A 16,892-nucleotide genomic window follows, 5' to 3' on the forward strand; every position below is an offset into this window, starting at 1 on the left:
AGCATACCATCAACCTGAGGAGTGGAAAAGTTCCTAGATTATTGCAGCATCCTCTGTTTTTAGTATGTTGCTTATACCCGCATTCACACTGGTGAACAAATGTCTTAGTACATGAGCTTTGAGAACATAATGAAAAGACTCTTGCTTGCTCTTTTCCTAATTTCTGAGAGGGGGAAACCTTCCCTCAATATATCCTTCTTTCTCCACTTACTGCAATTAATATTCAAGCAAATAATAGCTTTGCAAATGACAGGACCTTAAAGGAAAGGTTTTCACTATTTCTGGTACATATGCTTTCAGTGTTCCAGGGCTTTTCTTTTCACTAATTAAGGTGGCATCCATTTAGGAAGAATGCTAAAAGCTTTCTCAGTTAGTAATGCCTGGAATGTCTGGTGCTGAATTCAGACAATGGGCCCAAAAGGTCTTCCTTTTCATTACAGTACATTTCATTTTTCCAGACAAGAAATGGTAAGTAAAAAAAAAAAAAAAAGTCACTGTCATTAGGAGAAACCTGGCAAGTCTAAAGGCTTCTAATTAATCCCAGGTCACTCATATAATGGAAGTTTCCATCTCAGTGGGTTTTACCTAGTCAAACATTTAAAATAAATAAATGGTCTCGGGTGTACAATTTCAAAGTTCAGTACCATTCACAGAGCTCCCATTAGTGTCTGAGAGCTCAACTTCAAACAGCTGAATACCTCCGATTAGAAGCTGTGTTATTTGCACACAATCTGCATATTCATTTGGGCTGGGAAGTTGAAAATTCAGCCATAAGGGTTATTCTACTTACGTTCGAGAAAGGTTAAATACTTGCTGAGGATCTCCATTCTGTATGACGTATGTTATGGGGTCACCCTCTCGATCAGTTGCCTTCAGAAGAACAACAGAGAGAAAAGTGACATGTTACAGATTGCAATGGCTTCTTTTTTTATTAGGAATTTTTTAAAAACAAAGAACAAATCCTGAGTAGTGATGGGCAACACATTTTAAATGCTAATCAACTCATTCATAACAATTAAACATTTGACAGCTTTAACTCTAGATCAACTGATTGTATGTGTTTGTCCCCCTCTAGAGAGTGTCTGCATTTTGGCTTCATGGAGAGTGTGCTCTCATAAGCATGGTAATTGCTTATTGGAATTTCAGGAAATTAGAGTATTTGCATACTTAAGCTTTAATCAACAATGACTGACAGAACGAGAGGTAATAAAGAGGTTTTCGGCGGGCAGTAAATTCTCCAGCTAATTTTCAAAATAACTCAGTAGGGATTATTTATTACTGCATTCCTTAAAACAAATATGATTGCTCCATTTAAATATTGCACCTATTTGGGCCCTTCTTAAAATATGAGGTAGTAAAAATTATACTGGACAATAATCAGTTTGAAAAAAATTAAGAGATTATCAGACAATAACATTAATAAAACAGATCCAGGGGGTATTGAAGACTGATTTTCTAGATCCATTTCAATTAGGGTTTTGGCCTGTCTTTGGCACAGAAACTGCCCTGGTTGCCTTATATAATTACCTCTGCTGGGAGAGAGACGAGGCAATACATCCCTGTTAATCCTCCCTGACCTCTCAGCATCTTTCAATACCATCAACCACTATACCCTCTTGGTGATGCTATCTGAAGGGGGGGGCAGCACTGCTTTGCAGTAGTTCCAGTCCTATCTGGATGGTCATTTTCAGCAGGTGATACTTGGGGACTGTTTTTCAGCACAACTGAGCCTTCACTGTGGGATTCCTCAGGGCAGAGGCAGTTGTATCTGATTTAAGAATATAATACACAATCCAGTTCTGACGTTAAACAGTTTAAAGCTCCATTGATTTAAGCATGTGCTTATCTATCACCCATTTAAGTCAATGGGATACAGCATGTATTTCTAAGTATAAAAAATAAATGTTTTTGTTCCACAGTTGTTTAAAAACAACAACAAATAAATAAGAACACAGTGGTTCTCCCCACCCCCCAAACGTCCAAACTTTTTAATTTCAGGTGTCAAATCTCCATAAAATTATAAAAGTACACCTCATACGTATTACTTTTATGGAGCTGGAAGCTTAAAAAGACTGTGTAACATTATCTACTATTGCATACGTATTAACATTTCACGCCTTTAAACAGCTGCAAACGAAGATCCTAAACACCTGTATGACAAAAGCTGTTATGTTGAATGAATGAATTTCATTTAAGACAAATTAGAGCAACAATTTTCAGACATTTAGCAAGGATTCCTCAATGAAAACGTATCTATAATGATGGTCAATCTACTCTAAAAGTCCACTAGTCCATCACTGTTGTCCGCTACAAAATGGAGCCATAGGAGACTACTGGCTATGTTCCAGGAGGCATTTTCAAATCCATGATGGGCAACAATGAGATCCAAGAAGTCCAACCAACACTTTACGTGAAGTGAACATGCACCTCAGAAGTGTCTGAGATGTGCATGCAGAGGTTTCTCAGCAGGCAAACCAATAAGGAAAGGGCTAAATGGCAGCAGAAAACCCATACTATAGAGCAGGGTCCCATCCTGGGTCTCCAGCTGTTTTTGGACTACAATTCCCATCATTCCTGACCACTGGTCCTGCTAGCTAGGAGTGATGGGAATCATAGTCCAAAAACAGCTGGAGACCCAAGTTTGGGAAATCCATGTTATAAAGCAATGATGGGGAACTTGTGACCCTGCAGCCATTGTTTGAGTACAACCCATCAACCCTAACCATTAGCTGCATTGTCTGGGGCCGATGGGAGTTGAAGACCATCACTTGTAGGGCCACAGATTCACTACGCCCCCCCCCGTGCTATAAAGTAATATTTGTCCAGAACAGACCCTGAAAACAGCAAAAGTAGCTAGGCTCAAGACCATCACAACCATAAGCAGAAAGAGTTCTGTAAATGCTTACATTGAAGCATTCTGTACCTGCAAATTTAGCAAAATGGCACCAATTCTCATGGCCTCACTAAGTTCAAGACTGTACATCTGCTGGGGAAAGCGGGGTGGGCTCTGATTATTTGGAGGAAGAACCTCAATGTAAACAGTAGTGATGGAGCTCCTGCAAAGACAATGGAACAAACAAAACCCAGTCAAATCTTTATTATTATTATTGGAAAAAAATTTACACCACACGGCACACTTTGGTAATAAGCACTCAACATTTCTTCTGAACCTTTGGGTTACATCCCTGCAATTCTTTGCATCTGATGCATCTGACACAAGGTGTTAACAGGGCAGAAAGATTAGTGTTTAATTACATTTTAATTATTGTATTCTCTATGTTTTTAGCTTGCTCTGCTTTATCTGTGTAAGCTACCTTAAGTCCTGGACTAGGAGAAAGGAAGGCTAAAAATAATTTTAATCATAATCATTATAAAGAATATTCAAAAATTATTTCCTTTTTATACTGGTCACTTTAGTTGCTTTCACTTCATGGTTTTTCTTTTCTTTTTTCTTTTGGGTGGGGTGAATAAACATCTAACTGATCTAAAGGATTAAAAAGGTAAAGGGACCCCTGACCATTAGGTCCAGTCATGACCGACTCTGGGGTTGCGGCGCTCATCTCGCTTTATTGGCCGAGGGAGCCTGCGTACAGCTTCTGAGTCATGTGTCAAGCATGACTAAGCTGCTTCTGGTGAACCAGAGCAGTGCACGGAAATGCCGTTTACCTTCCCGCCGGAGCGGTACCTATTTGCACTTTGACGTGCTTTCGAACTGCTAGGTTGGCAGGAGCAGGGACCGAGCAACGGGAGCTCACCCCGTCGCGGGGATTTGAACCGCCAACCTTCTGATTGGCAAGTCCTAGGCTCTGTGGTTTAACCCACAGCGCCACCCGCGTCCCTATAGATCTAAAGGATTAAGAAGCTATTAATTATGCATAAATAAATAAGCTATTTAGATCTCTGGGGTGATATGGAGAAAAAAGGTGACTTGAAAATTCCTTTCATCTGACCAACTTGGTGGAAACACTTTTGTTTTGTTTTTAAAGAAAACCATGAATATTTTCTTAAGGCTAGAAAAGAATAGTATGGGTGACACAATGCCTTAGAGTGCTGTGCTGAATATTGAAATTTGCTTCTTAAATGGCATCAACAAAAAACAAAACAGATAAAATATAGTCTTATAAATGCAGGGATGGAAAAGTAAAGCCTGAAGGACGTGTGTACCACACTCACTGAATTTGTCATAGTCTATGAATTTATTATAGAACCCGGAGGGCAATGACTTTCATTTAAATCTTCTGGCCCTTGCATTTGCAACGATACATTAGAAAATGTGATGGCAACAATATTAAATGACTGGGAACAGCAGCAGCAGCAACAACATCAAAATAAGCTAAGAGTTAAAAGTTTAAATGCCTGTGGATTTTGAGCCTATATATCACAATTTTCCAATGATAATGCAGAGTTCTTCACATTTAAATGCAACTGTAGGTCTGAACAGATGATAGCTTTTAGCAAATACTGTATACTAAACACATGGACAGGGAGATGGGCCTGCACTTGTGAGTCCCATTCCCTATGTCCACTGGCTCTGCCACCAACGTTAACACATTCAGTGGACCATCAGAAAGGATAGCCTATGTATATATACTTGTACGTGCCTCAGTTCTCCACCCAATCAGGTCAATGGCTTACGTATCTTGGCTCTCCTTTCTGGTGGCTGTTGAAGGTGGTGACATCCTTCACACATAAGCCATACATGTGGAGGACTAATGACCAAACATCCCTACAGTTGCAATTAAAGAGTGAAGACGTTCTCCATAGAGTGAACAGCTTGGTTTTGCCCACTTAGGGGCTATTTTGGTGATATTTCACCTCTATGCCTGATGGTATTTAGAATGGTTCTTTGTCTCACCTGGTTCTTCCCCATCCTTCTCCCTAAATATGAAAGGTAACATTCAAACCAAGAGGAGAGAAAGTCCCTCTCCTGCCTCTCACACCGCATGGAGAGGTGAAGTGTCACCCAAACAGGACATGGAAAGGTTTACGAGTATCTGTTTTAGTCTGTTCTGTTTTCTTTTTATTTGTCTTACAACTGAGTGGCCAAACGTCCTTAACTGGTCTCTATTTGTTTCTACAGCTTTGCTTTTCTAAACTTTTGTGGTGCTATGATGTGGCCAATTTATATCTTTTTGCCAACACAGTGGTAGCCTTGGCATCTAAATTCCCAGAAACATGTAATACACATTCCAGAATGGATTGGGCTGACAACGAAATTTCATTTAATTTCAAAATGGATCTGACCTCACTTAAAATACACACATTGCTCTGTTATGTGTAATGTCTCCCCTCAGGTATATACACTGTCACATTTAAGGTGGGGAAACACCTGCAAATTATGACATGCAAACCAGGCTTAAGGGCCCTCAGCTATTCTATTCAAACCTGAAGTGTTCTGTGAGTTAAAATCAACCTTTGTTTTGTTTTGCTTCTGCCAAGTTGGTATGAGAAAATCGCCTCTTTCTACTCTACGCTTCCCAGATCTAACAAGTAGGAGATTAGAAACTGAATGACTTTGCTAGTGCAAATGTAGGTTTCCATGGAGTGTATTTCATTGCTTGTCCGGTGTTTGCACAGCTTGCAATTTGTGCTCCAAATTGAGCTGAGGCACACTATAAGATTGTATCATCTGGATAAAAGGTTACCTCCAGCTCAGCGATCCTTTCATTCCAGGACATTTGGAGATACTACCTTTGCATGATAGTTGGCAATTTACAGAACAGACAACTACTTTTGCCTTCATTGCTTTGCTTTCTCTCCTCCTTTCTCTCATTCTCAGTTTCTTAAACAAACACACACTACAAATATGGATGGAGCAAACTTAAACATACTAGAATTTACTATAATAATGCTACTGCTACTACTAATGCTACTATTACTAATGCCCAATCAACATATTACGGTGCATATATCTGTATGCTGGATATATACTAATTTCATGAATGAGCCTCAACAGTTCAGATATAAAGGCTTTTTTTGAATAGCATGCTTAGCAAACAACCGACTGAAGTGCCTTTTCTAAAGAAACCAAATCACAGGCGTCATGTTTCTTTGATGACTGATCCTTTACACCTTCTACTCATTATAGTGCAGAAAGGTTAATTTCTCAGCTATGGAGAAAAATATTTAATTATAATATTAATTACCTTCTCTGTGCAAGAGGAGCACTGTCAGATGCTTTGACAGTGAGGGCATAGGAACGTCCTACCACCAATTCAATTCCTGGAGCAATAGTGATAAGGCCCGTTTGCTCATTGATCACAAAGTCTCCCGGATCTCCGGCCAGGATTTCATATGTGATCCGCCCATTTGAACCTTCATCGGCATCCATGGCAGTGAGCTGCAATTTAAAATTAGAATTTAATTTTTGTTTCCCCTTAGGGTTGCTGCTTGAATGACAGGAAACCCAATTTCAATTGCTGTCAAAATAAAGAGATTATTTTCTGTGTGAGGCATCAAACAATCATGAATCAAATATGGACACCCGGTGATATTGGATGAAGCAGAAACTACATTATAGAAAGCATGAACAGCAGCAGCAGCAGATCACTTAACCCAAGATGTTCCAGAGCATCTTTTGGTGCTGGTGTGGTGGGTGGATTAGCTCCATGGGTGCATTTGCGCCACACTGACCTTTCCCCTCGCAGTAAACAGCTGGGAGGTCATCTGCTGGGAGGTCATCAAAGAACCTCCATCCCACCACACAGTCCATTATTGTTGTACACCTATCTCTAAAACTGTGCAGAAGGGAGTCAGTTTCACCCTTCTCTTCCACTTCTGAGCCTCCCTAATTTCAGTTCTGAACCAGACAGAGACATGACACCTACAAAAATACTGATCTATCAGGCTGCATACTGATGTACTTGAAAATAGAAAGGCTGTTTGCTGACAGCGAGCTGTGCTTTCACCTGCCTTTATTCCTGAATTGAGACATATATACAGCATATCAATCTATTCCTGATGGCTTCTTTCTGAACACTCCTCATGCTTCATGCAGGATGTCTGCTTTTTATTTCATTTTCAAAGCAACTGGTATAATTATCAAATTACAGGTGTGCTTGGAAGGCACTTTTTAAAAACACCCCCCTTAAAACACACACACACTCCTTCAACAAAGCAGGGGGAAAGGAGGTGGCCCCATAACTAATACAATGATTGTTAGCATTATTCACAGGCCTGGTGAGAAGGGTAGGTGGCTTTATGACTGACACAGGAGCTGGCCAATAAGTCCTCCTTTTCAAATAATAAAGATGGCTTTCTCCTAAGCCCACTTTGAGTAAGAAGACTGTATGTATGACACGACTTGTTGAGTTTGGTTCCAAAATGGGCTCTTCAGTTCACGTTTGTTTGTCTGTCTGTTTGTTCCTATCATAACCAGCTTCTTGAAAAACTATTACATAATCCCATTTACTTAGATCTCCGATAGGTATTTCTACATACTGGCCAAGTGTACAAGGTTTAGTGAGCCCCACACTGTGTGAGCAACAGCAGCCGCAGCCTTTTCCTTGCAGATAACACAGGAAGGGAGAGACACACAGCCCCCTTCGTGCACTGAATGTAAGCAGTACAATGTAACCCCCCCCCACAACAACCCTGTGAGGTAGGTTTGGTTGACTGGTTCAGAGTCACTCAGTTGGCTTAATGGATGAATGGTGATTTGATGCCTGGTCTCACAGGGACTCTAAAACACTACACCACACTGGCTGCTTTAAAGCTATCCAAGTTGATGGACATCACATATTGTGGGAGAAAATCCCACAGCTTAACTATATAATTGTATCGCACCATTAGAACGGATTTTTACCATTTGAATAGATCCGCAGAGTGTTAAAGCACTGAAGTCAACTATTTGTTTCATTTTTATTGCTGAAAAGGAAATCTCTCAATTCATATATTCCTTTAATCATTTAGAAATTTCCCTGCAAAACTGCTCATAGTTGTTGACCTCATAAACGAATGTCCCTAATAAAGGTTGATGACAGCTTTAAAAAGTGTTATAATAACCTTCTCTAGATCAGCAGTAAAGGGGTTGGGGAAAAGATAAATAAGAGCTTCACACAAAATGCAAGTCCTAACCATTTAATTACATACTTGGAGCCCAGCCAAGTTTTAGTGCGACAACACGAAAAGGGAAACTGGTAGAATACACAAATACATAAATTAACAAGGTTAATTAAATTTACAAATGAAGGTGCTTTGAAATGCTAAGTCATCTGAATAACATTTTGGGGGCAAAAAGATGCCTGAAAGGGAGAATTAAAGTCAAAGAACTGTCACAGCACTCTATGATTTTGGAAATTCAAATTGCAGGTGGTTTTGGCTGATAGACTCCATAGTTTAGGTGTTTTGGGATGGGGGGGATTAACATCTAAAAGAGACTGAAAAAGGGATCCATTCTGTTCTTCCTATATATCTTCTTCATGCAGTAGCAGCAATTTTGTTCCATTTAAAATGTGCAGTGCTCACAAGCTGACAATGATAAATATGTTCTGTTAATGCTGAGGCAAAGACGTGATTCTCATTATGCAAATAGGAAGCTATAAGAAACCTTCATAGCATTGTGCCTTAACAATGCCATGTTGCTTTATTGGGATGCCAGTTCTGATCTGTTGCAATCATTTTGAACAAGGATTAGTTTAGTGGGACAAAACCCTTTTCAACCAGTGATGTTTTCCACCAATTTTGGAAAAGCTAATAAGACACTCTGACTCCAGTCTGTCATGAACTAAAAGTTCAGGCAAATTGGTCTGACTCCCAAATGCCTAATATGATTACTTCCTGCTGATCTAAACTGAAACCTGCAGTTGTCGTGTTCCAAAAGGCTTTGCCTTCCAACCACCACCACACATGGAAATAGTGTTCCAGGCAAACAAACCCACTTCCCCAAAGTCATACACAATTAACATAAATTTATTCCAGCTACTCCTACAGTGTTATGAAAATTACCATGTGGCACTGCAGCTGACACCTCTGGATTAATCAGCAAAACTCAGCCAGCCCATTGAATAAGCGAGCTTTGTTTGTTCTTGGCCTCAGCAATGCAACCCATTTACCAAGAGCTACAGTTTAAAAAGCTGGACATGAAAGTTTGGGGAAATGACATTGAAAGTTCCATGGAGGTGTGTCACCAGACAGTCACATCAAGTAATTATAACCAAATCTTGAAAAAAACTACATTCGTGCATAATAATTCAGCTTTTAGCCTATTCCCTCCCAGCTAGTCATTTCTAACTTTGTTTCGTAAAAAATCATCCTTAGCCACAAGCATTTTTTTTTTTAGAAAAGCACTGAGAGATCTTTAAGCACTACAAAAACAATTCCTGAATGAACGTTATACACAGATGCAAATCTTTCCCCACACTTGGAAAATAACTTCTAGTATGACTATTGCATATCTCCTTCACAACAGATTTGCTTTCGGAAATTTTAAGTACATAAGAGAAAGGCAAATTCTACCTGACATTGTTTTGGTGTATTCCATTTCATTTTATTTCCAACTGCATGCTGACCATAGACCTGAAGCCTATAATTACAGTGGTACCTCAGTTTAAGAACAGTCCTGTTTACAAACGATTCGGTTTATGAACTCCTCAAAACCGGAAGTAGTATTCCCGGTTTGCGAACTTTACTTTGGTCTAAGAACAGAATCCAAACAGTGGAAGGGCACCGGCGGTGGGAGGTCTCATTAGGGAAAGCGTGTCTCGGTTTAAGAATGGTTTCAGTTTAAGAACGGACTTCCAGAATGGATTAAGTTTGTAAACCGAGGTACCACTGTACATAAGAAGTAAATCCCATTGAATTCAATGGAATAGGACCTAAATGTTTATAGGATTTGCAGCCTTAGTGAATAATCTATAGCAGGCTTCCTCAACCTCAGCCCACCAGCTGTTTTTGGCCTACAACCACCATGATCCCTAGCTAGCAGGACCAGTGATCAGGGATGATGGGAACTGTAGTCTGAAAACATCTGGAGAGCCGAGGTTGTGGAAGCCTGGTCTATAGCATAGTGAAGCTTTAGCTAGGATTTTTACACACACACACACACACACACACACACACACACACACACACTTACTTTAAGGCAATGTTACTTGATGCTTCATTTTTTAAAAATAAAAAAATGGAAGTAAAGAAGGAGGTGGTGTGAAGCAAAGTGAGGCGGTAGAAGGGTAGAAAAGTTAGAGGAGTTGTGGCAGAAAATCAGATACACCCAAGGACATATGAGGTGGCAGGGAAGTACTTATAATACACAGGATCTCAGGATCCATTCTCACTTCAAGAAAGATGAATCCATTTTAACTCCTTCTCCAGACAGAGGTCAGGTACAGGGGATGGATAAGGAGAAAATAATTATCTCCATATCCTGAGGACTGTGAAAGCACTGAACCGCACAAGTCTCAAAATTGCAGTTGCAAAGGTTACTGTTAAGGTAAGAGGGAGAAAGGGAAGAACCCAGGATTCAATTGGCTGTAACCAATCAATGAATAAATCAAACCCACCTACTTCTTCCCTGAACTCCGTCCTTGATTGTGTGCACTCGTTCTTCAATTCCACATGGGAAACAGCCAACAATTTCAAATATGGAAAGCCAGTGATTGGGGTTTTGAGGTCAGGCAGGGCTGAGTTTAGCAGACCCAGTGACTGCTTGGGGCACTAGGTTCAGAAGGTGCTTGTCACAGGCTGTTTACTCAGAAATCCACTTTGCAGATAAATCAAACAGTGCAAAAAGTTCACCTTCGCTTGTAAAGCTGGCTCTGTGTGGCCAGTGGTGTGTTAAATTTTTATAGTTATTATTTGCAGGAAGATTTGCATCCGTAATCAGTCAGCAAGCCGTGTGTGGGTCTGTGAGCAAAGCCACGTGTGCAAAATAATCCTAAATGACAAACTCACGAAATGGGTCCAAATTCAATAAGTTATTCAAAATGTAAACAAATGGAGAGAGATGTTGAGTATGTACCTCACTGGGTAGTCATTTGGGCAAAAGGAGAAACATCTGTGGTGGCTTCAAGACAGGCAAAAGGCCCAGTACGCCAACAGTCCCAACACCCTGACTTTCCATGGAGCACCAAAGATGGACAGAGGAAGTGTAAAAGAAAAGTCAGTTTACACATACCACTTCTTCCAGATAAAGTAGGACACTGGTGCATTGTCCAATGATCCTTAAAATCCTGTAGCCAGCTCTGCACATGGCAAATGCCATTGATTAATCCAACCCTAATGTTTTCCAAACATTTATCTTAAAAAGCTTTAAGGCCAATGCATCTGACAAATTATACACATGCCAGATAGCATACTGGAATAGGAACTGTCATTTTTGTAAGACAACTATATGCCACTCAAATTAAATGTTTTACTATCTCAGTAATGCAACTCAATTAGCAAATAGAAAGAGCCTTTCATCATGAATTATTGTCTAACTGCACAAACGCACTGAGGTCAGGGCTCTTTTTCTAACCTACTTCTTTTTATTGGAGTATCTGGTTTCACAGTCTAATCATGACTGACCTGGGCCATTTTCCTTTTGAAGCTATCGCAGCTGATTATCACTCGAAGGAGGCAAGGGTCCTTATAAGGTTATACAGCAATTAGGAGGCAAATCAACAGAGTAGAACTGCACAATTTCCAAGGATGTATATTAAGATCTGTGTGATTATGACTGATATACAACCCTCCAATTAAAATTGTATGTTTCTTTATTAAGAGATGTGAAGCCCAATCCTTTACGTGTTTATTTGGAGGCATGTTCCTCTGTGCTTGGAGTCAGTGTTTTGGGATAGTAGCCAAATTCCTAAATCTTACAATTTCATATACAATAAAATCAGACATCTCATCTGATCCAAAATCCTTCCACCATCAAGCCCCCAAACTCAAGAAACCAACAGTTTAAAAGGAATTAGTATTTAAATACTAGGATGACATCCACAACATACATTTAAAGTACTCTTGTGCCACTTTAACAGCCATGGTTCCCCCCAAAGAATCCCGGGAACTGTAGTTTGCTAAGCAGCAGATCTCAGAGCTACAATTCGCAGAACCATTAACAAACTATAGCTCCCCAGATTCTGTTAATGTGTGCTTTAGACAAATGGTGTGAATATAGCCTAGATTAAAGGTTTCATGTGCGTTATCTTGCCAGGTAGGTTATAAGCATTGCAATCCTAAATGTCATTCGTCCTTGAAGAATGTTTTAATTTGAGTTAAATGGAGATCTGCCAAAACAAGTGCATTTAACACATATCAAATTAATAATTTCTTACCTGAATCAACTACTCTTTATAGCAGTCCAAAAGCCCAAAGCAGATTTATACTCTAACTGTAATGGGAATGCATATTTTGAAATTCAATCCAGATAGCAGAACTACAAACTTTTGAAAATATGAAAACAGGATATTTAAGCTCACTGCAGTCATCATTGCTACAAGTACATTTTCAGGGCTGGTGAGATATATTTTACTCAGAAGTAAGCGATGCATGCGGTAGGGCAGAGCTGCCTTCCTGGATAGGGCTTGGGGTGGTGGCAGTGGCAGTAGCAGTGAAGCTGTGGCCATGAAGTTACACTGGCAGGACAGCCACTTCAAATCCTCCACCTTTGCATCCCTATTCCACATAGAACATTTTAATCTTACTGCATTTCTGACAGTGGGACAGCATACTCCTTCACTCCTGAGGTCATTCAATAGGCTATTTTCGGGGGGTGAACATGCAGCTCTTTTCTCCAAGAGTCTGCTGCCATACCCTGAGCCCAGCATTCACTGCTGGGATGGTTTCATCACTTTTCCAAGTGGTCCACACAGATTCTAATGAGTTTGGCCGCAGAGAGTATGTGCAAATGTCCTCACTTTGGGGAAAAAGCAAGGTAATGGTATGGAAAACGAGAAAGCTAAAATCTAAAGAAGAAAGGAAGGGGATTGTCATCACCTGTATAGGATAGTTATAAACTGGGAAGAGGTGAGATGAGATATAGTTAAGCAGTAAAGAACATGTGGTTTAATTCTCAGCTCAGCCGAGGACTCAGTGAACATAGCCTTAGGCAAATCACCTAGGAACATAGGAAGCTGCCTTACATTGAGTCAGTGTACTGGTCCATCTAGCTCAGTATCGTCTACACAGATTGACAGTGGTTCTCTAGGGCTTCAGAGGACAGTCACTCCCAGTTTTACCTGGAGATGCCAGGGATTGAAGCTGACACCTTCTGCATGCAAGGCACATGATCTACGACAGAGCTATGGCCCTTCCACCTTTCAGCCTGTGTCTTCATCAATAACAGAGGACACTGACACCAGCCCTTCTATCTACCTACCTATGACAAGTTTCATGGTCAAAACCAAATGGTAAAATCAGAGCAATCCCTTCATTTCAGTGCCAGCTATGAACACACAACTTTTTTCTCAGATTACTGTTGTTGCTGGCAGTATAGCTCTATGTATTTGCATTTAATACAAAAGCCTTTGCTTTTCATTCACAGTCAGACCTCACAAGTGAATCCCTTTCCTCAATATTCTCATGGCAAAGTCACCCCTTTCTCTTCCATTGGGTCAGTCGGCTGAACAATCTGCACTTCTGACCTCTTGACAACTGATCAGCTCAGAAAACTGAAAATTATTTCTGTAGAGGAGGTACTTAACTCCACCTGACCACATTGCCTCTCCCTCTTCAGTTTAAGAGGAGGCAACTAAAAAGACACAGTGGCCCTTGACTTTTATCTCAGACACATTCACAGTACTCTGATAAAAGTCAACCACAATTTTCAGCTGCTAATAATGAAAACCTCCAAAGGTGATACATCCTGATGAGGGAATGATTTGGTCTCTCCTCATTTATGAGATCAAATACCCCATGAACAGAATGAATCAATTGTTGCACAATGTACATGCTTGATATGAGATCACAGTGGGTACTCAAAATTATTTCACTTTTTGATTTGTTCACTCTGGTACATACACAGTGGCATTTGCGTATGTGTGCCTTATATAGAAACAAATTCATTTAATGCAAAGTGTAATAAAATATGTATTGTTGAGTTACCTGGCCTATGGAAGATCCCCAGGTGACTCCTTACTACAGGAAGCCTCCCTTGCCTTCCTCGTGGTTTCCAGGTGCTTCTTTGAGTGAATTCTGGTGTTGCAAGTCGGCTCACCAGGGGATCAGAGTTGTGGGGGAGAAGCTGCTATTCTACCATGCCCTTTAATCTGAAGCAAAAGCTACGGTCTCTATCGTTACATTATAAGTGGCTACATGCTGGCTAAAGTCGGGGATATTCATTATGAAATGGGGCAGAATAGCAAAGAATCATGAGTAGTTGCTAGGCAACTCCCGATATGCCCTCTATGGCCAATTGTGACTCTTCATAAAAAGTGCATAGTGCATCAAGCCACAACATACTTTTTGTGTATTTCATCTTTTGTTGTACTTGCAGATATTGTTCCATATCACCTTGATGTTTTATATGAGTCAAGAGTGTATATATTTATAAATAAATTAAGGTAAGAAAATTATTCAGTTGGACACCATCTAGATGTAAAACGAGTAGCTAAGCAACTGAAATATGAATCAGAAAGTTCATGGCTAGAATCTTACCACAAACACTCTATCTAAGTGGCCTCCATGCTACCGAGGCCACCTGAGCCTAAAGCGACAGCAAGGGATCCAGAAGTACCTTCAAGCTGTTTACCTGTTCCTTCACAGAGAGTGTAGCCTCCCAGCCACCTGGTCTAGGGAACTACCCACTAGCAATGCCTCATTCTTATCTGGACTGAGCTTTTCCAACTCTAAAATATTATTTTTGTGGTGAGACGATAAGCACTGTACATAGTATTCCAAATGCGGTCACACCATAGACTTGTACAACAGCTTTATGATATTGATAGTTTTATTTTTAATTCCTTTCCTAAGGATCGCTAGCATTGAATTTGCTTCTTTTCACAGCTACTGCACACTGGGTTGACATTTTCATCAAGCCATCTACTATGACCCCAATAACTTCTTTCTGGTCTGTCACCACCATCTTTAAAGGAAGCCTTCTCGCCTCTAATAGCTGCTTTGAGTCTACTTGTTAACCATGCTGGGGTCCTCTTGACCCCCAAGGTACCTCCTGATCTGTGGTATATGCTCCAGGGAAGTTGTTCCACTCACGCATTTTTAAAGTTGAACACGCCCTTCTGATATTGTGGGTCATCCAGATCATGTGGTTACTCCCCATGCCAACATCAAGGGAGCCCATAGCTTTTGTCAAGGGAGCAATTTGGTTTGCTGTTATATTTAAGATACACATGGGTGGTAGATACGGGGAGTGCACACCATTCAAAGAAAAATGAGTTTTAAAAAACAGTAATACATTCTTGAAAAAGTTGTGGGATTATTGAGAAGTAAGCCCTATGTGAGGCTACACTGATATTGATATAAACAATCAATATGCAAATGTAATTTGCCATATTTTAAAAACTGCTATGGGCACATTGTGCTTTATTCATCACCTTCTGTGTTGTGGCAAATAGGCTGCATATGATAGATAAATATGCATACATATATTGCAGCAGTGCTGATCAATGCGAGTTAGTCTCTGCTTTTCCCTGGTATTGCTGACATGCTTAAAAAACATGTTGCAAAATCAGTTTTGGCAAGGGATGATGGTGGAACAGCAACAATGAATGTGTACGGAATTGGCTAAGATGGCTTCATAATACCATTTCCAGCCAAGTTCTGTTGCTGCAGTGAATTAATTGCAGTACATTACATTTATATCCTGTCTTTCCTCAAAGGATCTCAAGGCAGCACACACAGTTCTTGCCCATTTTATCCTCACAACCTCACTGTGAGTTATGTTAGACTGAGAGAGAGTAACTGGGTCAAGTTTACCCATGGCAGAGTGGGGATTTGGATATGCTTCTCCACAGGCCTAGTCCAACCCTCTAACCCAACAACACCACACTGGCTCTCCACTCTGAAAAGTTATTAATATATAACTCCATTAGTAATCATTACAATAAGTTTTTGTCTGTCCACAGCCTAAGGTTCCTGAATCCTGCTGACAAAACGCTGATGGTAAAGTTAATACTGTTGCTCCTGAAGCATGCTCTCTACAGTTAAAGAAACAGTAGTACAGAATAAAGTAGCAAAGAAGCGGAGAGAATTGCTGTTTGCAACACATGTGTGCATATAAAGAAGAAGGAGAAGAAGAGGAGGAGGAGGAGGAGGAAGAGGAAGAGGAGGAGGAGTTTGGATTTGATATCCCGCTTTATCAGTACCCAAAAGAGTCTCAAAGCGGCTAACATTCTCCTTTTCCTTCCTCCCCCACAACAAACACTCTGTGAGGTGAGTGAGGCTGAGAGACTTCAGAGAAGTGTGACTGGCCCAAGGTCACCCAGCAGCTGCATGTGGAGGAGCGGGGAATCAAACCCGGTTCACCAGATTACGAGTCTACCGCTCTTAACCACTACACCACACTGGCTCTCATTGGAACATAAGCAAAGCCTTGCTGGATCAAACCAAAGGCCTATCTAGTCCAGCATACTGTTCTCACATTGGCCAGTCAGATGCTATGGAAAGTCTGTAAACAGGGTGAGGGCAATTTCACTCTCCTTTAACAACTGGTATTTAGAGGCATGGTATCTTAGATACAGGAGCTGGAACACAGCCATCGCTGATAGCCTCACACTCCATTAATTTGTCTATTCACCTTTTAAAGTCTTCTACGGTAAGTTGGTGGTCACCACCACATCTCAAGGCAGTGAATTCCATACTTTTAAGTACATGATGTGTGAAGTAGTCTTTCATTTTTGTCTGTTCAATTCAGCTTCATTAGAGAAGCCTGAGTTTTAGCATTTTTCTCCATATCACACATAAGATACACACCTCTATCATGTCTTATGTGATAATTTTCCTAAACTGCCCCA

General features: G+C 40.5%; 1 protein-coding gene across 27 annotated transcripts in view; it reads right to left on the reverse strand.

The window, feature by feature from the left end:
- The window catches only part of PCDH15 (protocadherin related 15), a 633,377-nt gene that overhangs the window by 145,422 nt on the left and 471,063 nt on the right, over nucleotides 1-16,892 (reverse strand). For all 27 annotated transcript variants that reach the window (XM_083614042.1, XM_083614038.1, XM_083614050.1 and 24 more), the window contains 3 exons: nucleotides 6,147-6,340; nucleotides 2,924-3,056; nucleotides 791-870 (listed from right to left, as the gene is read on the reverse strand). In XM_083614042.1, the coding sequence (XP_083470168.1) occupies nucleotides 791-870; nucleotides 2,924-3,056; nucleotides 6,147-6,340 (407 nt within the window). The remainder of the gene's footprint in view (nucleotides 1-790; nucleotides 871-2,923; nucleotides 3,057-6,146; nucleotides 6,341-16,892) is intronic.

The sequence above is a fragment of the Podarcis filfolensis genome (assembly GCF_964270895.1).
Source record: "Podarcis filfolensis genome assembly, chromosome: 5".
Lineage (NCBI taxonomy): Eukaryota > Metazoa > Chordata > Lepidosauria > Squamata > Lacertidae > Podarcis > Podarcis filfolensis.